This window comes from Oncorhynchus nerka, linkage group LG26 (assembly GCF_034236695.1).
Source record: "Oncorhynchus nerka isolate Pitt River linkage group LG26, Oner_Uvic_2.0, whole genome shotgun sequence".
Taxonomy (NCBI): Eukaryota; Metazoa; Chordata; class Actinopteri; order Salmoniformes; family Salmonidae; genus Oncorhynchus; species Oncorhynchus nerka.
This window is the reverse complement of record NC_088421.1, coordinates 9,327,655-9,355,240: the sequence shown is the minus strand read 5'-3', so window position 1 is coordinate 9,355,240 and position 27,586 is coordinate 9,327,655. Positions and strand designations below refer to the sequence as shown.

Genomic DNA, 27,586 nt, shown 5'->3' with positions numbered 1-27,586 from the left:
AAGTCAGTGGGAGGCATATGTCTGCCTTCCTGGGTATTTTGAACGGACAACCACTATAAGCCAATCTTCTTCCTATAACCCTGTACCTCAGCTTCTTTCTTCTGTATATTAAGCTATGTTTTCCATCCAATAGATGCACATGCAACAAACCATGTAAGAGGACGACAGCAACACCAAAATCCCTCAATATGGTCAATCGGATCTAACAACTGAAGAGTCTCTTGCATCGGTGCCATGTTCTTGTTTTAACTCCCGAAGTCATCTGTCAATATCTTTTCTGAAACAGGTTACATTTGACACGAGTATGTGACATTGTGTGCCGCACAAAGGGCCATCGATTTCCCCTCTGTGTAAATGTAGCCGTGCTTGTCGATAAATGTCGAATAGCAGCACCCTCTTGGACACAGAGGAAAACGCGCCCTGCATCCTAATTGGGTTTCAATCCCTCAGACTCTCCACAGGAGCTGAGTCACACCATGGGCCTCTCCAGATCAATTATATATACAGTTAGGGAGAACAAGTATTTGATACACTGCCGATTTTGCAGGTTTTCCTACTTACGAAGCATTTTTTAATTTTTTTTATTTATTTAACCAGGCAAGTCAGTTAAGAACAAATTCTTATTTTCAATGACGGCCTGGGAACAGTGGGTTAACTGCCTGTTCAGGGGCAGAACGACAGATTTGTACCTTGTCAGCTCGGGGATTCGAACTTGCAACCTTCCGGTTACTAGTCCAACGCTCTAACCACTAGGCTACCCTCCCGCCCACTTACGAAGCATGTAGAGGTCTGTAATTTTTTATCATAGGTACACTTCAACTGTGAGAGATGGAATCCAGAAAATCACATTGTATGATTTTTAAGTAATTAATTAGCATTTTATTGCATGACATAAGTATTTGATCACCTACCAACCAGTAAGAATTCCGGCTCTCACAGACCTGTTAGTTTTTCTTTAAGAAGCCCTCCTGTTCTCCACTCATTACCTGTATTAACTGCACCTGTTTGGACTCGTTACCTGTATAAAAGACACCTGTCCACACACTCAATCAAACAGACTCCAACCTCTCCACTGGCCAAGACCAGAGAGCTGTGTAAGGACATCAGGGATAAAATTGTAGACCTGCACAAGGCTGGGATGGGCTACAGAACAATAGGCAAGCAGCTTGGTGAGAAGGCAACAACTGTTGGCGCAATTATTAGAAAATGGAAGAAGTGGAAGAAAATGGAAGAAGTTCAAGATGACGGTCAATCTCACCTCGTGGGGCATCAATGATCATGAGGAAGGTGAGGGATCAGCCCAGAACTACACGCAGGACCTGGTCAATGACCTGAAGAGAGCTGGGACCACAGTCTCAAAGAAAACCATTAGTAACACACTACGCCGTCATGGATTAAAATCCTGCAGCGCACGCAAGGTCCCCCTGCTCAAGCCAGCGCATGTCCAGGCCCGTCTGAAGTTTGCCAATTACCATCTGGATGATCTAGAGGGGGAATGGGAGAAGGTCATGTGGTCTGATGAGACACAAATATAGCTTTTTGGTCTAAACTCCACTCGCCGTGTTTGGAGGAAGAAGAAGGATGAGTACAACCCCAAGAACACCATCCCAACCGTGAAGCATGGAGGTGGAAACATCATTCTTTGGGGATGCTTTTCTGCAAAGGGGACAAGACGACTGCACCGTATTGAGGGGAGGATGGATGGGGCCATGTATCGCGAGATCTTGGCCAACAAACTCCCTCAGTAAGAGCATTGAAGATGGGTCGTGGCTGGGTCTTCCAGCATGACAACGACCCGAAACACACAGCCAGGGCAACTAAGGAGGGGCTCCGTAAGAAGCATCTCAAGGTCCTGGAGTGGCCTAGCCAGTCTCCAGACCTGAACCCAATAGAAAATCTTTGAAGGGAGCTGAAAGTCCGTATTGCCCAGCGACAGCCCCGAAACCTGAAGGATCTGGAGAAGGTCTGTATGGAGGAGTGGGCCAAAATCCCTGCTGCAGTGTGTGCAAACCTGGTCAAGAACTACAGGAAACATATGATCTCTGTAATTGCAAACAAAGGTTTCTGTACCAAATATTAAGTTCTGCTTTTCTGATGTATCAAATACTTATGTCATGCAATAAAATGCAAATTAATTACTTAAAAATCATACAATGAGATTTTCAGGATTTTTGTTTTAGATTCCGTCTCTCACAGTTGAAGTGTACTTATGATAAAAATGACAGACCTCTACATGCTTTGTAAGTAGGAAAACCTGCAAAATCAGCAGTGTATCAAATACTTGTTCTCCCCACTGTTTGTGTGTATGTGTGAGAGAGAGTGAGAGAGAGATGGATAGATGGATGGATGGATGGATGGAGAGAGAGAGTGTGGGAGTGAGATGGAAGGAGAAGAACAAAGAGGGAGAGAGGCTTAGGATGACAGAACTAGACGATGCTAGTCGCGTCTACGCAAAAGTGTTTATAGAAGTTGTAGCAGTTTTATATCTCTGGTGTCTGCTTCTCTCATCTGGTGACTGTTTTCATTTGATGTGCATTTGAAGCTCAAACCCAGTAGGAGAAAGTTTTCTCCTTCTTGACAATTTGTAAAAAGAATTTGGCATATCTCCAAGGGTAACAGCAGAATCCGTTTCTTGGTTATTTAAACTGTGGAATTTATAGACGGTTTGGTTGTTTAGCAACAAAACCGACGCATGTGCAACTACAGTATGGGGCAAAACAAGGGTTGGCCTAGATTGTTGACGACATGTAAACTATATTTACGTCTCCAATGTTTATTGAAAACAAAAATACAGTTGCACAATGAGCACTTATCTCTCAAATACATCATTACAGTTATTGGTTAGCTAGATATCTAGCCATTTTTTTCTCATATTAGCATAGAGGTGACAGTCAGTACCCCTCAAAACAAGACATGGTATCAAGAAAAAGTTTAAATGAGCTGAAACGAGCCACTTACAATTCACCATGTGACAGTTTCTTAAAATTGTTGCTAGCTATCTGGCCATCCAGAAGCATAACAACACATGGCCTTCTGTTCCTTTGAAGCGCGCGCATCATTTTTGTGACATTGTCAGATGTGGCAGAAATCTTAATGACAGACATGAAATGAAGACTAGACTATATGCTAATGCTAACATAAACACACGAGGCCTCTGATAATGATAAAAACACAAAGTGGACAATGGTAGTAGTAACTTAATAGTGCAGTCTGACCTAAATATGATATCTGAAGGCGTCTATATGTTATTGTGGATGTGAGTTACCTGGGAGTTGGACTTGCGGGGGCTGCAGTCCTGTGAGACCAGTTTGGGGGAGCAGGGCGGAGTTGCCCCGGACGACACGGAGCCCCTGGTGCTGTCAGTGAACCAGGAGAAAGGCACGAAAGAGCCAGAGGACCTGGACGGGCTCTCAGATGGCTCCCTGTGCAGAGAAAGAGAGATATTCAATATGCTAACTGAATGAGCTAAAATGGTGCCTCTAATATACTAACTAGGTCTAATAGAGCCAACATTTTGCCTCCTGTATTGAAACAGAGGGACAGAGCCAAAATGGCTTCCCATGGACTCACCGGCTTCCCATTGACAGTCTGTTTGACTTGTCTTTTCTGACCCTCACATAGGAGCGTCTCAACGTGACCCTTCAGAAGAACAAAAAAATGGTGGGTTAAAATCAACAGAAAGCACCAGTTTTGAAACGGACAAATTTACAATGTGTTTACAATGTAAACCATTTAAATGTCTGTATATTGAGCACTTACCCCAGGTCCAAGAATCTCCTCTTGGTCTTCTTGTCAAAGATAAGGCTGTTGTTGCTGGGGTCAGCCGGGCTGGTGTCTCGACTGTCTTCTGAAACTAACACTGAGAAGAAAATAAAATGGCAATTAGCACATTATTGATTAATCAAAGCATTTTTTTTTATACATTAACCCACCATTACCAACATTTTGGTGTGGCCTTAATGGTATGGTGGTTGTGTATCAATACATTCATGGCTGTGTGTGTGTGTGTGTGTGTGTGTGTGTGTGTGTGTGTGTGTGTGTGTGTGTGTGTGTGTGTGTGTGTGTGTGTGTGTGTGTGTGTGTGTGTGTGTGTGTGTGTGTTGCCTATTTAGGCTTAATATACCATAGTTAATATCACAGTGCATGTAATTCTTAGTGTGGGGAGTTGGACTGTAATAACTAGGATGAGGATTTTCTTGCCCAATGCGGATGTCTGCCTCTCGTACCCTCACTGTCTGGGCGTCGTGCCCGTCGAATGTAAACAGGCGAGCAGTCCGAACTGGGACACGACTTGGAGGGAGAGCTGTTGGGCGTGGTCACCAGGGCCTCCTGAGACGTGGCATTTGTCAGCTGGTGGTACCGCCCCCGAGGGGCTGGCGACCCGGTCCCGCCCTCCTCCGGGGAGCGCCGTAAGGAGGAGGTATCGAAGGAAAACACGGGGCTCCGTAAGGTGGGACAAGGGGAGGACGAGGAGAGGAGCGAATCAGGAGAAGGGGAGGAGCCTCCTCGCAGGGTGGAGTGGAGGGGGGAACGGACGGAGTGCAGAGGGCTGTCCAGACACTATGGCACAAAGATTCAGAAACACCACAACATGTTTATATGTGAACTGACTGACACAAACAATAAATAGACACATGCGCGCACGCACACACACAACCACACACAAACACACCCACCTACACACACAGAGAGACAGACAGACAGACACACATACATACACGCACACAAGCATGCATTTACGCATATAAACACATGCATGCACCCACTCATGAACACAATTAGGGACATATGCGTTTGGGTCAATTCCATTCCACCTCCTGTATAGTAAGGAATAATTGGACATGAAATTTGAATGGGAAAATGCTAATAACTGTAGTATGGTACATTTCAAATTAAGTGCTAGTCCAATGAAATGCCTGAATGGGCTGGAATGTCATTTGAATTGACTGTAACTCTAGTGAGAGAAAATACTCAAAACGACCAAACAACAGATATGTAGAGAGCGAGACACACTCTCCAATGCCCTCCAAAATAGCCTAGGCCATTGAGACATTTTCCCATCTGATAATCTCCATATCATCTGAAATGAGTTCTACGACTAAGAAACGGATTTCATGTGGATGGTTGCAATGGTATTTTACCATCTACAACTAAATGGGTTTGAATCTAAAGAATTCAACCATAAAATCTGATTGTCAAATGAAGCAGTGAAACATGATTCAATGCCTGATTGAGTCGAGCTTTGTTTTTCACCAATCAGGATCTACTCACGAGTATAGGCATGTACAGCGCTGTTAGTTATAGAGCTTTAGTTGCTATGTTACTTAGCTACATGTGTGCAGTATTATGGTATAGTGACTATATAAAATGCGCAATAAATACCTAAAATCTCCCTTGGTGCTATTTATACAAATATGTCTATCTATACTGTATAACCAAGACAAGACAAGGCCCTTGTCTTTTGTTATCACATGCTACAAGGTCATCATCAGACTACAAAGGAATGTGTCCTGTGGGTGTGCCTGTCCATGTCATCGATTGATTGGCTCTCACGCCTGTCACTCACCTTCCTCTCCAGACTGTCATCTCCCTCTGTGGAGCTGACACTGTCTCGGAAGCGAGAGCGAGAGGGGCGGTGCCTCCTGGCTTTGACGGACAGCTGGGCACGCCCCTTCTGTATGCTGTTGTCCAGCAGCTCTGTCTCTGGGATGGCCTCGTTCAGGTCTGAGGGAAGATCACAGAGAAAAGTATGATATTCAGATCATTCAGGTCTGAGGGAAGATCACAGAGAAAAGCTCAAATAAGTACTGGACGCAGATTTGAGAAGTGCTTTTAACAGATCCATTTGATGCAGAATGTGTTACAAGGAAAGCCCAGACCTAAACATAAGGCTACAGCTATTATAATATATTAATTTCACCTGGGACCTAGAAAGATAAACTACTGGGCAAAAGCTAATCCCCTTCATGTAAAATAAATCATTCTAATGTCTGTGTTACAAGAAGGTACAAGATACTGTTATACCACCTTTTTACATGTCAAACTGAGGAATTTAAATGATTAAATGAAATGTGTTTATCTGATCCTCCCCCTGCTGTAACATCCTCTATCTGTGGTGAACCCAGAGGAACGATCCTTTTGCCTTTGACCTCTTGACCCCAATCTGAGAGCCCTTCAGCGTTTCCATCAATTATCTCTCCCTCTCCTCCCCTCATCCCTTCCATTCTTCACTCCATTTATCCAGCCCCCAAATACATGACAATTAATCTATATAATCACATTGGATGTTCCCCTGTGACTGAGTCAGCAGAGGATTGTGGGGGATGAACATTGACCTACGACCTGGTCCTCTCTTACAGTGCCTTCAGAAAGTATTCACACCCCTTGACTTTTTCCACATTTTGTTATGTTACAGCCTGAATTTAAAATTCATGAAATGTTGATTTTGTGTCATTGGCCTACAGACAATACCCCATAATGTCAAGGGGGAATTATGTTTTAGAAATGTTGACAAATTAATAAAAAATAATAAGCTGAAATGTATGAGTCAATAAGTATTCAACCCATTTGGCAACCCGTAATAACTTTTGGAGTACAATGTTGCTTAACAAGTCACATAATAAGTTGCATGGACTCACTCTGTGTGCAATAATAGTGCTTAAAACTTCTTCAGGATTGGTGGGTCCCTCACGGGACGGTTGAGCTAACGTAGGCTAATGCGATTAGCATGAGGTTGTAAGTAACAAGAACATCTCCCAGGACATAGACATATCTGATGGCAGAAAGTTTCAATTCTTGTTCAGATAAACTGTGCAATTTACAGTAGCTATTACAGTGAAAGAATACCATGCTATTGTTTGAGGAGAGTGCACAGTTTTGAACTTGAAATGTATTAATAAACAAATTAGGCAAGTCTGGGCAGTCTTGATACAAAGGTTTTGAATAGAAATGCTATGGTTAATTTGATCAGTCTAAAACGTTGCGCAGACACTGCTGCCATCTAGTGGTCAAAATCTAAATTGCACCCGGGCTGGAATAATACATTATGTCCTATGTCTTGCATTTCAAAGACGATGATACAAAAAAAAAATACAAAAATACAAAAACATCTGTTGGTTTTTCTTTGTATTATCTTTTACCAGATGTAATGTGTTATATTATCCTACATTCCATTCACATTTCCACAAACTTCAAAGTGTTTGCTTTCAAATGGTATCAAGAATATGCATATCCTTGCTTCAGGGCCTGATCTACAGGCAGTTAGATCTGGGTATGTCATTTTAGGGGGAAATTGAAAAAAAGGGGCGGATCCTTACATGATTTTGGAATGACTACCTCATCTCTGTACACGACTCATACAATTATCTGTAAGGTGAATTTCAAACATAGATTCAATCACAAAGACCAGGGAGATTTTCCAATGCCTCGCAATGAAGGGCACCTATTGGTAGATGGGTACATTGTATATCCCTTTGAGCATGGTAAAGTTATTCATTACACTTTGGATGGTGTATCAATGCACCCAGTCACTACAAAGATAAAGGTGTCCTTCCTAACTCAGTCCCCGGTAAGGAAGAACACCACTCAGGGATTTCACCATGACTTTAAAACAGTTACAAAGTTTAATGGCTGTGATAAGAGACAACTGAGAATTGATCGACAAAATTGTAGTGACTCCACAATACTAACCTAATTGACAAAGTGAAAAGAAGGAAGCCTGTACAGAACACAAATATTCCAAAACATGCATCCTGTTTGTAACAAGGCACTAAAGTAACACTGCAAAAAAATGTGGCAAAGAAGTTAACTTTATGTCCTGAATACAACATTTTATGTTTGGGGCAAATCCAACACAACACATCATTGAGTACCATTCTTCATATTTTCAAGCATGGTGGAGGCTGCATCAAGCATACCCATAATTAGATATTTCTGTGTTTCGTGTTCAATACATTTGCAAACATTTCTAAAAACATTGTTATTATGGGGTATTGTGTGTAGATGGGTGAGAATTGTTTATTTTATTCAGGCTATATACAACACAACAAAATGTGGGATAAGTCAAGGGGTTTGAATACTTTCTGAAGGCACTGTATCAATCCACAAACATTAGCTCTTTTCTTGGGAAGCATTGGCACTGTAGTAGGGATTCATGTACCACAATTACCTAATCAAACACGTATACAAGTCAAAGCAATTGACATAATACAATTGATCTATTACTTGTGAGAAATATGTCATTCAATTGTATTAGGCTTTTTCATTCTTCCCCTCGCCCTCTTCAGGAACAGGCGCATCAGTACGGTGATGGAGACACAGAGGGGCCAGATGTGAGTGAGTCAACAGCTAAGTGCTCTTGTTACTGTTGTTGTTTCAGAACGGAGGCCAGTGATGATTCATTGGCGGCCACGCCGCAGTGAAAGCGCCAACTAACAGGATTCATCTGATACCGCTCTCTGACCAGGCTGACGCTCAGATCTCATCACAAACTGTACTGTACCGCACAGGACAGCACTGACTGCTCTGTAATAGAGGATCTAACACCAGCCAGTCTGCCGAGACAGACTAAAAATAAGACGCAACAGAGGAAAGTGGTGAGACCTTTCATCAGTTATGAACCACACATGATCACTGAAGTTCTCTTCTCTGATGCTCACTGCAGCCATTCAAGTTTGGGCAAGATTATTGTAATATACCATATATAGTAATTACTATCATGTCCCGGACAATATTAGGCTAAATAGCTAAGGACCTATTTTCAAAGGATCCCACCACCGACACCAAAAGTAATACAACTAAAAATAAGAGAGAGAGAAAATATGACTCAAGTGTTTTGATTTGTGTGAGAATTAAGAGGAAATCTAAAGATCGACTCATTTTTCTTGACGTGCATATCCTCTTCCCTCTCTCCCATGGCTGAGTGTTCACTCTAATATAATTGGTCTTTAATCATGTAGAAATGCCCAGGCAGCACATTGTCCATGCAGGCACTCGGTGAGGTTCAGAGACACTGGGATAACGATAAGGAAGGGAGTGTTGATGAACACCCTCAGACACCAAGGACATGAGGTTCAATGAAGTATTTAAAAAAAATTGGATTTCTACTCCTTAGCAACACAAATGTGACCGATTTATCTACAGCTCATTAAAATACATTGTTTTAGAATAGTTTAAAAAATATATTCTGAGTTAGAATGTGAGGAAACGTTTCCCTGAACTGAATTGTGGTGCAGACGACTTCTGTTTTTAATTTAATGTAGACAAACAATTTAAACAGTATTACAGTTAATGGTCATTGCACCTAACATCAACTAAGGACTCTTCATGTAAACCTTATGGGGTATAGGATTCTGCATATGACTCATAGCATTGGTAATGACACATTAATGTACTGTCATGACACCTATCTGTAGAATGGCGCCGGAGAGGATGGTTGACATCTTACGTGCTCCTAACCAACGTGTTTTTTTGTTTGTTTGTAACATATTTTGTACATTATGTTGCTGCTACTGTCTCTTGTGACCAAAAATACCTTCTGGACATCAGAACAGCGATTACTCACCACAAGCTGGAAAGAAGCTTTTTCCTTTATACTGCTTTCCTGGGAACAGGCCCAAATCCCCTTTACTTGCCAGAAGAGAAGACAGACAAAAATGGGGAGGAGGTCGGGCTACCTTCTGAGAATTCGTAGGCGAGCGAGTAAACCCCCACTGCCATCCGTTCTATTGGCCAACGTGCAATCATTGGAAAATGAAATCGACGACCTACAAGCAAGATTAAACTACCAACGGGACTTTCAAAACTGTAATATCTTATGTTTCACCGAGTAGTGGCTGAACGACGACATGAAGAATAAACAGCTGGCGGGTTTTACACTGTATCCGCAGGATAGAACAGCAGCCTCTGGTAAGACGAGGGTTGCAGGTCTATGGATAGTTGTAAACAACAGCTGTTGCAGGATATCTAAGGAAGTCTCAAAGTTTTGCTCACCAAAGGTAGAGTATATCATGATAAGCTGCAGACCACACTATCTACCTAGAGAGTTTTCATCTGTATTTTTTGTAGCTGTCTACATACCACCACAGACCGATGCTAGCACTAAGACCGCACTAAATGAGCTGTATACCCCCATAAGCAAACAGAAAAACACTCATCCAGAGGCGGCGCTCCTAGTGGCCGGGGACTTTAATGCAGGGAATCTTACATCCATTTTACCAAATCTCTACCAGCATGTTAAATGTGCAACCATCTTTACTCCACACACAGAGATGCGTACAAAGCTCACCCTCCATTTGTAAAATCTGACCATAACTCTATCCTCCTGATTCCTGCAATAATTAAAGGAGGAAGCACCAGTGACTCAGTCAATAAAAAGTGGTCAGATGAAGCAGATGCTAAGCTACAGGACTATTTTGCTAGCACAGACTGGAATATGTTCCGGGATTCTTCCGATGGCATTGAGGAGTACACCACATCAGTCACTGGCTTCATCAATAGGTGCATTGATGACGTCATCCCCACATTGACTGTATGTACATACCCCAACCAGAAGCCATGGATTACAGGGAACATCCACACTGAGCTAAAGGGTAGAGCTTCCGCTTTCAAGGAGTGGGAGTCTAACCCGGAAGCGTATAAGAAATCCCTCTATGCCCTCCGACGAACCCTCAAACAGGCAAAGGGTCAATACAGGACTAAGAACGAATCGTACTACAATGGCTCCGACGCTCGTTGGATGTGGCAGGGCTTGCAAACTATTCCAGACTACAAAGGGACGCACAGCTGAGAGCTGACCAGTGACACGACCCTACCAGACGAGCTAAACTACTTCTATGCTCGCTTCGAGGCAAGTAATACTGAAGCATGCATGAGAGCATCAGCTGTTCCGAACGACTGTGGGATCACCGTCTCCTCAGCCGATGTGAGTAAAACCTTTAAACAGGTCAACATTCACAAGGCCGCATGGCCAGACGGATTACCAGGACGTGTACTATACTCCGAGACGACCATAGTCCCAGACTATTTACATTGCCCCCCCTCCCTCTTTTACGCTGCTGCTACTCTCTGTTATATACCTCATGTGCATAGTCACTTTAATAACTCTAACTACATGTACATAAATACCTCAATTACCTTTACTAACCGGTGCCCCCGCACATTGACTCTGTACTGGTACCCCCTGTATATAGCCTCGCTATTGTTATTTTACTGCTGCTTTTTAATTATTTGTTATTGTTATTTCTTATTGTTATTTTTTGGGGGGGGGTTATTGGTTAAGGGCTTGTAAGAAAGCATTTCACTGTAAGGTCTACACCTGTTGCATTCGGCGCATGTGACAAATACAATTAGATTTTTTGAGCAGTCTGAATAAAAGGGCAGGTGTGGCAGATCACACTAAATGACCAGAGATCCATTCTCATCTAAGAAGACCACAATGCACAATGAGCTCCAGAATAATGTAGCACTTCCACTGGACTCCACTTGACTGTGGTTGGGCAAATTTGGACCTCGCTCTCTCTACACTGTCCTAGCTTACGACATTGTCTTAACATGAGGGGTTGAATTTGAGAATGAAAGTATGTCTACATGACTCACTATGGCTATATTCAGAACCCTGTTGTTCATCCATTAAAATTGTGGTTGCATCCCAAATGGCACCCTGATCCCTACTTTTGCACTACTTTTGACTAGAGCTCTATGGGCCCTAGGGAATAAGGTGCCATTTGGGGTGCACTCTGTAAATCAATGTTTGTGCTGCTCAGTGACCCAGCAGTGGTCAAATGGAGGCAAAGTGACATTTTCCACCTGTAGTTCTGCCATCAGCTTACTGACAAGGAAGGTTGAACACCCAACTGACCTTTCGCCCGCTCTGTGCATGTTATGGGCTACATGCTCAGAGATGGAGGAGACCTGTCTCCAATACCTTTTCATGTACCTCACAGTCGACAAAAGGGAACCTCCTTTGCTTTGGAAATCATGACTCAACAGTAGCCATCTGCTATCTTACAGAAGCATTGTAATCTGTCCAAATTTAAAACAGCACACAGTACACATATCACCAGGGGTCAGGGAACAGAACTGAAAACCGGAAAGAACGTCATTTTTCAAGGAACAGCATCAAAACCTGGAACGAAAGTGATCTATACTATTCTTGAACAGAACCATGGGAACCGGTTAATAACATTATTTTACATTCCGGGCATCCATTTGCAACAACAACAAAAAATGCAACAAAGCTTCTATGCAAAGCCCTCACTCTTTTTCCAGTGTCTGCCTGCCTGCTAGCCTTCTACTGAATTTACAAGTATGATTCAGAAATTAGGGAGAGAGATTTTTTATTAGAGAAGAATGGATTAACTTTTTCAATGCTAGTTAAGGATACTAAATAGTTATCACGTTTGACATTGGATTTATTAACTTCAAATGTTTTATTTTGATTCTGGTGCAGCTCTGCACACACACACTATCTAGCTAGTTTTGGTCCAACGTTAAATAATCTCTCTGAAGTTCAAAGACATTCAATGTTCCTTCATAGAAACTGCTCCTCCATAGGTATAATTCTGAATATTAATGGTTACTTTTTTTTGGTTCAAACCGGTTCGGAACTTTCTTTTGCCGGTCGGAACAGTGGAACTGAACAAAATATTGGTTCTGTTATGAACGATACGATTGGGGGGGAAATGGTTCCAACCCCTGCATGTCACACTTCCCTCCAGAAATAGAATTGAACACAGAAGTTAATTGCTCTAGTAGTGTTGTCTAGTGGTACATCCTTGCACAACAGCAGCACACAAAGTTAATTTGTATAGATAGACACCACTGGGTCTAGCTTGGGCTATCGAGTCCAAAACCACAACACTCAGTGTGGTAGAGTGTAAGGTTCATTAAATTCAATTTTCCGCAATCTGGGGGTGAATGGAATTGAGTGCTTTGCCGTTTCAGATTGGTGCTGCGTTCCTCAAGTTGGTTTACTACATGACACATGCTTTGTATCCGGAAGCAAGGTTTGGTTCAGTATAACTGAAGCCTTAAACAAGCTTTATATCAAGAATATCAGTGTAAGGTTTGAGTGGATATGGATTCTCGGCTTATAAGATTGAAACTGTATTGCGTTAGGTTGGGTTCAGTGTGTTATGGGCTGTGTGCTACGATAGCAGTGGGACTGCTAGTTCAGTATGGCATTGTCTTTGTGGTTCATTGGATGAGCTGTGTATTGGCTGGCTCCGTGGTTCAGTATTAGGATGTACACAGACAGTAATGAAGGCAGACAGGCCGAACTGCCGCAGAGGGAAATTGTTCTGCTCGCCCCCGCCTACGTTCTCTACCACATTTCCACTGAGCGAGTCAAGGGAGACCAAGCACAGCGACCCCAAAGACAACAGACAACAACAAGCTATTTTACAGGGTGAATCCCTCACGTTAAACAACAACGTTTCTTGGCTCCAGTATCTCAACCCTCCTGTTCACATTGTTGACAACATTATACGAGACAACATGGAGGAGTAAAGCGGGGTGAAGAAGGAGGGTGAACTGAGAATCACCTCTTAATTTTTTCCCATTCTGTTAGCCCCAGCGGTGCACATTATCCCCCCTGCTCTTATTAGACCTAGTCTCTGTGCTAAGAGGCACCATTAAATATTGACCAAACCAAGCCACACCCCCCTGTCATCCCCCATAAGCCATCCTCCCACCCCTTATTGGATTCTACACAGACCATACATAGAGTAGGTAGGAGACAGATATACTACAGCCCACCCCCACTATAGGTCTACTGAGCGCACTACCCCCGACTCTATATTTCCCTGTGGACCTTTCTAGAGAGGTATGAAGGTCAATCTCACAGCTGCATCACTAGAGGAAAGTGTGCACAGTATATTAAGAAAACGCCAGAGAGCTGGCGAAGCAAACAAGATACGGTCAGTTCAAAAATGTCTATGAGTGTCGCCCACTGTCACATCTCGAGGCTGTCAGGCTGATCCACCGGCTGTGTAGTTTTGTCTAATTTAGTGACTGGATATCTGAAAGATGTGCTGTGGAGACACACACGCATGCATGCAAACACACTCTAAAAATACCTCACATCCGAGCCAGCGAATGACAGGCAGGTAGATGCACGCTTCAATGTTAGCTACGTGAATCCATAATACAGTTGAAATTAATGTTTTTTAGGGGAGTTCAGCAGATTTGGGGCGTCTGGGCCAATAAGACAGAGGGGTAGAGGGGGGCGGGTATGCAGAAGTCGGCACATTGGGGAATTGGACTTGACACCGCTGAGACCTGTCATGACTGTCTTGATCAGGTCAGGTTACAGGAGACCACAACCCTACAGATTATCTCTCAACCCCAACAGAGGAGTAGAGATCTAGGGGTCTGAAGACGTGGGTGTTTTATGGCCCCCACGCCCCTGATAAATCTCAGGCCACAGACAAATTCCTTTGTCCTGTCACTATAGAGAAGCAGCCTCAGAACATTAAACATGAACTAAAGGGACTTTGGAACAATGGTTTTCGTCAGCCACAATGGTGGTCATGACGATAGATGGACTATGAAAATGTATGTCATTTAAGGTTAATAGATGACATTATTACGAAAACATTGTAATGTGAAGGGTTTTCCTAGTATATGTTTGATGTTTATACATTTTACGTTGTATGGAAGATATCCAAATCAAAGAGAATGTTTTGGGGAAGATGAAATGTTAAGTTAGTTGTCTAAAATCTAGTCCTTGCCTCATTAACTTGGTATACCCAGAGAATTGCCCTAAAGGCGACCTTGCCCACTTCTGACCCAAGGGTATAAAACCTGTGAGTATAGAATTTACAACAAGACTTCGTGACCCCAGCTGCAGCAGGGTCTTAAAAAGTAAACAAACCCAGATGCAAGTTTGAGGACAAAGAAATCCTTTTCTACCCAAGCTACGGATGAGTAGCTGTGTCTAAGCGGGTGAATTCAAGTCGAACCACCTAGCCTCCATCTCCCATCGAATCGTGGTATCTAAAGGGTTTCATTCCTATGCTGTGAGCTCTGAGCTACAGAGCTGTCTGGCTTCAGAAGACCCCTTCCAGAGAAAGGGGTGAGGGAACAGACTCCTAAGCCAAAAAGGACACTGACAAGACTGTCAGAGAGGTGCGCCGGAGTAGCGCATCATCGAATAGCTGAAGGCCTATGCAGAGAATCCCCGGAGATCATTCCCACGTAATTACATCATTATATTCTGACCCATAAGAGCGGCAGTTTGAGACAAGGCTAGGTTTAGAATAGCATAGCTGACAAATTCACCCAAATGTATATTTCTCTTGTGTACTTCTTTCTGTCCTCTCTCTTTTGAAATTCCCATTGTGGGTAACACGCGCCATAGTGTGTTGGCCCGTTATACTAAGTTCTAATCAATATCCTATAATGTGTTTTGTCTATGTGTATCTTTTATCATCATTTTAGCTTTTTAGTAAATTAATATTCAACTAAGATTGGTGTGGTACGAATTCATTAGTGGGACCCGGGTCCGTGCAGATTCACGGGCTATACGGCGTTCAGAACAAGACTGTTAGAGGCAACTGGTTAATTAGCGGCTGTTGTAAAATCGATATTCTGATATTCTTTGGGTCCATTTGGGAAATAGAAACTCAATAAAAACTAGTTTTCCCATGGTGCCCCAGGTTAATGAGTTAATAATTGCTTGATTCAGTTAATCATGTAATTAGAAACTTGTAATCATTCGATGAGCAACAGTCGTCACATTAACTAATACAACGTCACGACATATTGGTGCCCCCTGTGAGGAATCTAATATAGGAATAGGCCGCACTGTTGGGTTAATTCCATACCAATTGTGTAATAAGATACATAGATACCATTAATAGCTATAGGCAGGATTGGTGCAGGAGAGAAGCGTGTGTGTGTGCGACGTTCAATTGCACCTAGATACTGGTCTGGAGAGAACCACCCCTGTGGTATTTCTGACGAAAGCTAGTGTGTAGGGGGTTTACTGAATGCTACGAGCCAGGGCATATGTACCGGCCGATGCAGGCATTCGGAGAATAATAGTTGTTGGGCTCAACTTAGTGTTATTTCTGTTGAGCGCTTTCAGGAGCGACCTGACTCGGACATATGAGCCAGTCATTACGGAAATTGGAGTAGATATATTAGTTTGACCAAAGCGAACTCATTATCTCTCCACCTCTCGCGTTAGGTAACGTGAAGAGTTAAGGGTTGAACGTGAGACATCACCAAGTAAACCCGTTCCCTTATTGGAGGGAACTTCCCTTGTGCGGCGGGGTGGAAACCCCGCACAAGGAAAACTAAGCATTGCACCAGATGCTAAGCTAACAAAGGACAGCAGCCATTTTTGTTTTCTCCTTTGTTCATAGTGAATTCCCGCGCCAGGCGGGAATCCTGTGAGATCTCAGCCTGAGCTATCAGTAACCTTTGGCAACGAATCGCCAGTCATTTTTCGTGAAATAATTCAGGTTACGCTGTAGGATACCAAACCAGTCTCAACTGATTGGATAATATTGTCTTTCAATTTTATACATACATTAAATGGATACACTACCTTTCCAGGTTGATTATTGGAATAATACACAAACTAATGTGTTATAACCAATAGATTTATCATTCAAATCGATTTAATCAATTAAATCTGTTTTGGCAAGTTCAGTAATAACCAACTCACATTACTGACCAGGTCTTGATGATTCATTGACGTTTACAAACTGAGTTAAATCGTGTTTGCAGCCTCCAACTCAAAAACCCCAAACATTACGTAAATTGAAATAACTGATAATCATAACAATGAGCAATCCATCAAATGGGTTTCCACCCATTTCCCCTCTAATCGGTGGACCTTCACCCACGGAAAGAATGATCGCTGACCTCAGCAACGATGCAAATCCTAACTATGCTGAGGGGCTGGAAATGTTAGATTTCGATGTCATAAGCGAGAAAAACGCAGACATTGCGACAGATGCTCTTCAAAATAGACCATCAGGCGGAGGCCTGGTAAAGGTTCTCTCCAGTTTAGCCCTCAACTATGCCCACCAGCAGAGATGGACAGTGCACCGGTACCTCAGTGCCCAGCAGAGGCACGAGCAGGAAGCTGGTGAGTTCAGGGCACAGGTGGAGAGAACCAGGGAGCTGGCATCGAAAGCCGAAAAGGATAAGCTACTGCTAGCCGAGGAACTGTGTGTGAGGACAGATAAATTGGAAGATCTGTCTAACACTTATAACAAAGAACGCGAACAAACTCTTGACCAAGTCCGTATTCTAAAGGAACAACTAGTTTTAGCCAAAACTAAATACGATGAAGTCCACGCAAAGCTAGATGAATCTAACGAGCTAGCTAGAAACCGGGGTGAGCAACTTGATGCCCTGTAAGCAGTTGTGAATGCAACCACTCAAAGCAATAATGCTCTATTCCAAAAGCTGTAGAGCAAAGCTGTAGATCAGTTAATGAACACAAATGACCAAGTTGGAGGACAAAACAGCAGAACTCATTGAAGTCGCTGATTTAATGAAGGATGAGAAAGACCAGGTGAGAAAGTTGGAAAAGGTGACCTCTAAACAAAAGGAGCACATCACATCACTGGATCTCTCACTCCACACTCGAGACCTCTCACTGCAAACCATGACAGATAAGTATGAGGCCGAGTGCAGCAAGGGCGACCCCTACGTGTCTAAAATAAACACCCTCAACTCCCAGGTGGACTCTGCGATGCAGCAGAACACCACCCTTAGGTATCATCTGGAGGAACAGTCACAGAACCAAGTGCGCCATCCAAGGCGCAATTGGCGGGGATCGCCTTGACAAAATCGTCAAAAACTTCCGCCTCTTTGACCCCGTTCCAGGAAAGCCAAACGACACTGAGACATTCTTAGCAGACAGAGGACGCCTTGGATGGCTACCCAAATGCTACGAATGCAGACAGGCTCTACCTTTTGAAGCGAACGTCCAACAGACACGTGACAAGGTTCATCCGTCTACAAGAGCGACACGTGTAAAACGACTACGCTAAACTTGCCACGGTTTTGAAAATAGAATTCAGTGGTTCTGCGACTCGCAAACACGATAGCGCGTTGGCTAACAATATCAGTGTAGAAAAGGCCCATGGAGTTGGTGGAATAATCCTTTAATTCATTGCCATTTACTCAGCTGGGCCAGGGGCGCTTTAATTAGGTCAGGTGGAAATGTCAGACAGATCTCAACTCCATAAAAGGAGGAAATGGCCATCGCCTGATCTCGCTGCTTTCTCTTCCTTAACTCCATCTGATCCAGAAGTTCTGTGCGTCCATGAATCCACGTAAGTCCACCGACTCTTACCTTTCATCTGAATTATCTGTGGCGATCGGGAGAGTGGGCCATTCAGTTACTGTTAATAACTAAATGGCCCACTTCAAACATATTGTGTACTGTGAATTGTCAATGATCACGGCCCTACGGATCCTCATAGGCCAATTATGCAATCGATATGGTTCATATGTATTGAAATTAATTATATGTACACATGAAAACAATTGAAAGAGTGAAATGAGAAACGTCATTGTTTGCTAACTGATTGACTTTATAGATTGTATCACCATTCACTGTTTGTATTCTTTCATAATTTATGATAAATAGTTACGAGCGTAAATGACTCGCGAATGATTACTATTGACTTCTTAATGAACTGGACTGTTGAATTCCCAAAATTATGTTAATAATGAATGATATGATTTGATTATGAATTTGATTGGATACATGTTATTTGTTTCCTTTGTGATGCAGCACAGACTACTCAGTAAATATACCACTTTATGGTTACAGGAATTCCTGCCTCAGTCTCATACATTCCTCTGTCACCTGACACGTGACCACCTGTTCACCTTCACTGTCAGTCATCCTACCTGTCCAGCTACCCACACAAATTCCACTAATCTTTCAATCAGACAAGCTCAAAATGAACATCCACAAGCCTACTATCACTGGCTTCATGCAGCTTACTTTGGTATGCTCACTGAAACCGGAATGGAAGAACTATTACCATTTAACCAGTTGCGACGAGCAAACCCGTATCCGGGAGCATAATCATAGCCTCAAATGCATTAGCATAACGCAACAGACATAAATACCCCTAGAAACTTTTCCTATTCATGGAAATCGCAAATGAAATGAAATAAATATATTCAAACACAAGCTTAGCCTTTTGTTAACAACAAATCTCAGATTTTCAAAATATGCGTTACAGCCAACGCTAGACAAGCATTTGTGTAAGTTTATCATGGCATAATGCTATGCTAGGCTCTGCTGGCAGCAGGCAACATTTTCACAAAAATAAGAAAAGCAACCAAATTAAATAATTTACCTTTGAAGAACTTCAGATGCTTTCACTCAGGAGACTCCCAGTTAGATAGCAAATGTTCCTTTTTTCCAAAAATATTATTTTTGTAGGCGAAAAAGCTCCCGTTTCTTCACCATGCTGAGAAATCGACCGAAGAATGCTACAACTATAACGCCAAACTTTTTCAAAATTAGCTACATAATATCGACAGAAACACGGCAAACGTTGTTTAGAATCAATCCTCAGGTGTTTTTAACAAATATATTCAATAATATATCCGTGGAGGCAATTGGTTTCTCATAAGAAGCGTTTGGAAAAATGGCTACCTCAGTATTTTACGCAAGGTTTTCTGCGGGAGGCAGCATGTGACCACTTGCCACATATGGTCCCTTACATCCATTCTTCAAGGGAAATGCCTAAAAAGACATCACAATGCTGTAGACACCTTGGGGAAAACGTGGAAAACGTAAGCTCATTCGTAGCTCATTCACAGCCATATAAGGAGTCATTAGCATGAGGCGGTTTCAACAAATGCGGCACTTCCTGGTTGGATTTTTATCTGGGGTTCGCCTGTAACATCAGTTCTGTGGCACTCACAGACAATATCGTTGCAGTTTTGGAAACGTCAGAGAGTCTTCTTTCCAAAGCTGTCAATTATATGCATAGTTGAGCATCTTTTCATGACAAAATATCTTGTTTAAAACGGGAACGTTTTTCATCCAAAAATTAAAAATAGCGCCCCCTAAATCCAACTGGTTAACCTCTTAAGTCGACCCTCTACTTTTTTGAACATTCTGTTAAAAATCGCGCAACATTTCAGCGCCCTGCTACTCATGCCAGGAATATAGTATATGCATTTGCTTAGTCTGTGTGGATAGAAAACACTCAGACGTTTATAAAACTGGTTAAATCACTGCTGTGGCTTTACCAGAACGGCATTTACATCGAAAAGCACAGGAAAAACTGATCACTGAAAATGGGAAAATATATCCATGCGCTACTTGAACCCATTGATAAAGGTGAACCACAATTAATTGACTGAGGTTGCAGTACCTACAGCTTCCACACGGTGTCTAGAGTCTTGTCATTTCCCTTTGAGTTTTTTCTTGGTCAAACACATGCAGGGCACCGTATCTCCTATGGTCTAGGACCGGATATTTTCGTTGAGTTTCTAGCCGGACATTTTTCCAGACGGACAGCTAATGATCTTTACATCGCCTCCTGATGAATTTTATCGCTTATTAACGTTTACTAATACCTAAAGTTGCATTACAAACGTATTTCGAAGTGTTTTGTGAAAGTTTATCGTCGACTTTTTGAATTTTAAAAAATGACGTTACGTTTTGAAACAATGTTTTTTTCGTTTATCACACAGTCTACATATAACGATATCTAGGCTTTATATGGACCGATTTAATCGAAATAAAGAGCCAAATAGTGTTTATGGGACATCTAGGAGTGCCAACAAAAAAGATGGTGAAAGGTAATGAATGTTTTCTATTTTATTGTGCGGTTTGTGTAACGCCGAAATGCTAATTATTTTGTTTACGTCCCCTGTGGGTCTTTTTGGGTGTTACATGCTATCAGATAATAGCTTCTCATGCTTTCGCCGAAAAGCATTTTAAAAATCTGACTTGTTGCCTGGATTCACAACGAGTGTAGCTTTAATTCGATACCCTGCATGTGTATTTTAATGAACTTTTGAGTTTTAACTAAGACTATTAGCATTTAGCGTAGCGCATTTGCATTTCCAGAGCTCTAGTTGGGACGCAAGCGTCCCGAGTAGAAGCAACAGGTTAAACAACTGTTCCTGTCAAACATGTCTCCCAACTTCATTAACCACTTGGGCCCTACTGCCCACGTTGGGTTGCCAATCTCGACGCTCCGAGAACTTGCAAGCACCACTTTTGAAGCATCAAAAGCAAGCCTGGCTAAGAGCCCGGACACCTCGACTTTCGAGCTTAGGCGTGAACCATCACTCGAATTAGAAGGTGCTGCATCGGAGACATGTGGGGTAAAAGATGACGATTAAAGGGGGTGGCTACCACGTAACCACCACCCCGACAACCACCGCCGTAACAATAGCTAAGAGGAACGTCCCCAATCTAACAGGTCCCGTAGAGATCAACCTAGCTGACATGCCCCTGCGCCTAACTCTCACAAAGGGTCAGGACCTAAGGGTAACAAGTGTAACAGGGGCAACAAAGTGTTCAACAGTGATCTAAACGCTAACCGAAATGATCTAGAAGCTCTGATAAGAGATGTACTACATCGTAAGAAATCTGAGAAGGATAAGTCATCATCACTAGGCGTAAAATCGTTGGAAACCAAGTCTGCCGAAACTCATGTAATTCGAGAGGACGCAAACATCTCCACTCAAATCCCTGTCCAGGAACCGCTCGTTCTAGACACAAGCCCGCAGGTTTTGTCTACAGACTTGGATACGGATGTGGAGATGCACAAGATAAGCAGCTTTGCAAAAGATGATTCCTCTCCCATTCCGACATAGGTGACTTATCTGTCTTGAAAATCGACACAGATTACAACCCACTCCGTTTTGTTGGGGATATGACGAGAAAAACCAACTCGAACAGGCCATACATTAGAACAGTCCTGGATGACTGTTTGACCTGTCACGCTCTGATAGATTCGGGTTTGACAATTTCCCTCATATCTGAAACCTTGCTGGATGAACTAAAAAGGGCAGTGGACCCTGCAAAACGTTGGTTGAAAACGGAACATTGCGATACGAATCTTCGAGGCTTCAATCAAGCTACCTCGCCTCTAACCAAACGTCTCCTACTTAAACTCAACTTCGAAAGCGTGTCACTTATCCACCCCGTGTATGTGACTAGCATCGAAATTGAACAGATGCTGATTGGGATCGATTTAATTGACCGTTTGGTACCACTAATGGTTGGAAAACCAATCAAATCTGGTCACAAATACCTATGCCAACTCCGTTGAATTCACCGCACTCTTCCAAGGCTACCTGCCATACATTGTGCAACGACGTGGGTTCGACGTCAGCATCTGACGCAAAACTGGTGAACTTGTCCATGAGCCTGCCATTGGTGGCAAATGACAAGGTGAGTTCAACTCAGAACTTAACCGAACATGAGGTTTTCCTGTGTGACTTGGGTGATTCACCAGCCGACACTTATCGCCCTCCTCTGATAGGGGGCGAGCACTGCCTTAGCGCTGGGTTGTACCACAAATACGACCAAGACAAACGTGTGGTAGCTTACGCGAGCAAAACACTCAACCCTGCTGAACACAAATACTCAGACTGCGAAAAAGCGCTGCTGTCGACAGTCTGGGCAATCAAACACTTCACCAGTTATGTCGGCGGTCAAAAGGTGATCATAGAAACATGTCACCAGTCTGTGACTTTTCTGAAATGCCAGCGAATCCGTGAGGGTTGGCTTATGATGCTGCAGAGCCATGATGTAGTAATCAACTACGCAAAAGCGAAAAACCTGCCTTTGGGCAGTGCTTTGGCGGTGTGTCAATGCTGTGGTAAAACCGACTCCGCACCACTCCGCATCCGATGAAACCGACTCCGCACCACTCCCGCGTGACATCGCTCCGCCATTGCTACTTCGAACCATCACTACTTCGAAGAGAACGTGTGTCTTGAAATGCCAATGGCATTTGTAGATAGCTGTTCTTACCGCCATTTAGACCACTTGCAAGCTGGGGTGGGGTTGGTATGGCACAACAACATTCCGTGCAAACCACTTAAATTTCAGCTTGGCAACAAGACCAGCCAGTTTGCAGAAGTGGCTGGCGTGCTGATCACCCTGCAAACGGCGGTGAAACACGAATTGTCAGAACTGGCGATCTGCACTGACTCAAACTACGCGAGACTCACCTTCTTATGCCACTTGCCATTTTGGAAACAAAAGCACAGGACTACTTCAAGTGGTAAATAGGTGAAAAACAAAGAGCTCATCCTAGCTTGTGATGACCTCATCACCAAACACGACATACAGGTGTATTGGAAGAAAGTTAAGGGACACTCCAAATCACCTGGTCGTGATAAACTTGGCAACGACCATGCCGACAGCATGGCGAAATCCGGTGCAATTCACGGCACCCCTTGGGTGTTTGATGCTCGAGACGAAAAAAAAACACTGAGGAAGCTATGGTGTCTGCGGTAAAGCGTAGCCATGTAGCACCACAGAAAACGTCTTCACACTAACATAATGTGTTGCTAACGCATTCCTGTATAGCGATCTGGTAGCAATGCAACACCAAGATGAGTCCCTCGCCACTTTGATGGCGTTCCATTCAGATCCTGTCAACCACCCAGTGTCCGAACTGGCTTTGGCAGGTTCACACGACTTGCAACGCAAGGGTGTGTGTCTTACCCCTGGAGCTCAATCCAGATCGACTGGGTCGGCCCAGTTGCCAGGTCAGCCAGAGGCAACAAGTATCTCCTCACAGTGACTTGCGCATTCACAAAGTGGGTGGAGCGCCTGCCGGCGAACAATGACACAGCGGAAACCACGGCCGTTCTTTTGTAAAAACCACGTTTTCAGTCGTTTCGGCCTGCCAGGAGATACCGTGGACAGTGACAGAGGAACCCACTTTTCGGCAGCTGTAATAACCGAACTGTGGAGGCTTCTGGGAGTCAAAGCTAAACTCCACATCGCATACCACCCTAGGAGCTCGGGCAGGGTAGAAAGGAGCAACCAAACAATCGTCTATGTGTGTGGCAGCCAATCACAAAGATTGTGACCTCAAACTCCCATTGGTACTGATGGCGATCAGAGCCACACGCAACAGGTCTACAGGAATAACACCCTTCGAGATGATGACGGGCCGGCAAATGACGCTTCCACTGCATCTCCTGTACCAACCGGGAGATGTCGCCGCAGCCACCGCCTACATGGCTCATCAATACGGGACCGACCTGCGGAACCATCTCCAGACTTCCTTAATGTATGCTCAAGGATAGTTGGAAAGAAGTGCAGAAGGTGGCAAGACCTATTACGACAAGAAGGCCTCACACCAGGTGTTCGAGGTCGGGGAAAAGGTGTGGTACTACATATACACCAAACCCGTGGGCGTCGCCACAAAGTTCCTGCCCCACTGGACGGGGCCACATGAGATTGTGGTGAAGCTATCACCTGTAGCTTACCAGATCAGAATCAGCAAAGGTCGACAAAACGCCACATTAAAGTGGGTCCACCGGAACCACATCAAGTTCTACACTCCCCCCATGGGAATAGAAGGGGTGCTAGCCAGCACCAAATAAATAAAAACCTAGCAAAGTCAGAGGTACTAAGAAAGTTCTTAAGTGCCCTCAGCTGATCCCTTCCAGGAGATCAGTACGTTGCACCTAACATCTTGTTTACTTCCCAGCTACCAGATATACATCTGTTGACACTATTGATATCGTCCTGCGCTGTACTGTTTCAAATGAGAAAACCAGAAAAATAGTTGTCAAAACATTGTTTGTTTACAAAAACAAATAACTTAAATAATCCAAACTATCTCTGATTATGCGTTTCTGTAGGGTGGAGTTCCTTTGGCTGATCCTGATACTCTGCGCCCTGGTCAAAACCAACCCAGCAGACGTAATCACAAACAGACCCCCTACGGGAATCGTTCTCCGCGACAAACCAGGACTCCTCATAACTAACTGCAGAGTACACATGCAGAGGGTGTATGTCCGCCTAGATGCAAAGAATGTGTACCGCCAACACATTCCACCTGCGGCACACTTGAGTTGGGCTGGGGCTGACTGGACCAGCCAGGCAATTAAGCAAGCCCAGCTAGACACTGCCCATATGATGGCCCAACTCCAAAAGTTCACAGTAACTCAGTCAGAACTAGCAGAGCCTAGGCGAGAGAAACGATTCGTCGGGGCGCTACTATCGATGGGGGCAGCCGTAGGGTCACTATTTGTCCTAGGTACCACTGCCGTCAACGCAGTCATTCTAGCCACAGTCAAGAGGAATGTTAGGGAGATTACTGAAGAGATGCCACTTATCCAGCAGCAGATGAAGGCACAGGCCATCAGGTTGCAACATGTGGGAAAGTCTCTCCAGGGCACTATTCTGGTGGTCAACACACACGCTTCTCTCCTGAACAAAACTCTCCTGTCTGTAGGAAATCTAGCAGAGGTCATGAACCATGACTATGCCCATGTCCAATTGGTTCGATTGTTACTGGAGGATTTTCTCCGTGAAGTTAGCTCTTCTATGGACCACTTGGCCATGAATAGAATCCCCTCATATCTAGTGCCCCTCTCAATGGTGCACAAAATATTGACCTCAGCTACTTCAACCACGATAAGGCCATTACAGTCATATTTGGCCTATAGTCTGGGGTCGGCCAGCCCAATACACATTGATGTTGGTCGTAATGAGGTGGGATTTCTACTGACGCTGCCGGTTGTTGAACTGGAGAATATCTACAGATTGAAAACAGTTCTCAATGTAGGATTTTGGCGCGACAGTACCCACGTAAAGATAGCCACGCCCCAGTTGTAGCTTACCAGGAAAACAACCCAGATTTCTCTCACCCCTAACCTGTTAATGTGTCCACTACCTCTGTCCTAGCAAACCGTTTGTCAGGGATAACACTGAGCGTCTTTGTGGTATTAAAGCTATCACCAGCGAAGAACGCTGTAGAGCCAAACTAACAGCCAGGGATGGACACAAGTGGAGGTGGTAGGGAACCGATGGCTGGCCAACACACCGTTTGCGTCCGCTACTATGACTTATGAACGCCATGACCCCATCACCCAATTGAACCTCCCCAACCAGACGGTTTTTGTTAAGGTACCAGAGGGGGCGATTATTCACATAGACAACCTCGCTCTATACCAACTTCCCGACGACAGGATAGACACAGAGATTGAAATGCCGGACACTTTTGCTAAACGTTCCCTTGAGTTACCACAAGCCATTCAACACCAAATCCAGTACGAGGGACCCCATGACTGATGAGCTTAGCGTACGGATGAGGCACTTTTAGTTGACCCGACTGACTACCGACCAAAAGATTGGTCTGTCGCCCGCTCTTGGACGGTGCCGTACAGTATCCTGACTGTTACCATGATCCTTGGTCTTATTTCCCTTGGCGTGTGCACCTACTACGTACACAAGCGCACACGTGCAATGGAAGACCTAATGAGGTCTTATACTAGGATCACCTGTGGGACGGAAGTGATTCCGATTTTTGGAAAGTTGGCAATAGATCCTGAAACCCCCTTAGGGGGCCCAGTCCCAGCCTCTTCTCCTGAACTCGTTAGGTCAGCCCAGTAATGTGCCCAATGTAAGCTTTGGCCTCAGGGGCCAAGTTTTTCCAAGTGCCTTAACTACCCACCTGCAAGTAGGATCACCCTCGACATGACATTAGAGACAATGCCATGATAGAGTCCTTTAGCCAAGACCTTGGACATCTATAGAACATAGTCCAAATTAGATGATTACGGTGTGGTAGACACATTTTGTAGACTTTTATGTTTTCATTCAATTATTTTTCGTTGAATTTCCTTTAACACTTAGGAAGCAGTAGAGCCCAATGCTGCTCGTTTGGGGAGGAAATGTAATGATGTATTGCCTGTGTGTTGTGCGTTATTAACGTCTGCCAAGTTACTGCCTAGGTCCACTAGCCAGGATAACCAGACGACGGGCCTGAACACAGAGCCACTGCCGGACCTCCCAGGTCCATTCCGGTGGTGGTCCGCAGCTTGCGGAAATCCTACCAGGGTGAACCACCAAAGGGGGAGGGGGGGGGGGACTGCTATGATGATCCACAAACCAGGACATCCGATGGTCATTCTTATGGTGGGTTGCAACATGCATAATCATTACAAGTTGAACCTACTGTCATGACTGTCTTGATCAGGTCAGGTTACAGGAGACCACAACCCTACAGATTATCTCTCAACCCCAACAGAGGAGGAGAGATCTAGGGGTCTGAAGACGTGGGGCATTTTATGGCCCCCACGCCCCTGCTAAATCTCAGGCCACAGACAAATTCCTTTGTCCTGTCACTATAGAGAACCAGCCTCAGAACATTAAACATGAACTAAAGGGACTTTGGAACAATGGTTTTCGTCAGCCACAATGGTGGTCATGACGATAGATGGACTACGAAAATGTATGTCATTTTTGTTCTGTTATTAAGGTTAATAGATGACGTTATTACGAAAACATTGTAATGTGAAGGGTTTTCCTAGTATATGTTTGATGTTTATACATTGTATGTTGTATGGAAAATATCCAAATCAAAAAGAATGTTTTGGGAAAGAT

At 43.8% G+C, this 27,586-nt stretch overlaps 1 protein-coding gene across 1 annotated transcript in view; it reads right to left on the bottom strand.

The window, feature by feature from the left end:
• The window catches only part of LOC115109865 (sterile alpha motif domain-containing protein 14-like), a 53,207-nt gene that overhangs the window by 17,497 nt on the left and 8,124 nt on the right, over positions 1-27,586 (bottom strand). The window contains exons 3-7 of the mRNA XM_029635112.2: positions 5,567-5,724; positions 4,227-4,560; positions 3,760-3,859; positions 3,571-3,639; positions 3,266-3,422 (exon numbers count right to left, since the gene is read on the bottom strand). Of these exons, the coding sequence (XP_029490972.2) occupies positions 3,266-3,422; positions 3,571-3,639; positions 3,760-3,859; positions 4,227-4,560; positions 5,567-5,724 (818 nt within the window). The remainder of the gene's footprint in view (positions 1-3,265; positions 3,423-3,570; positions 3,640-3,759; positions 3,860-4,226; positions 4,561-5,566; positions 5,725-27,586) is intronic.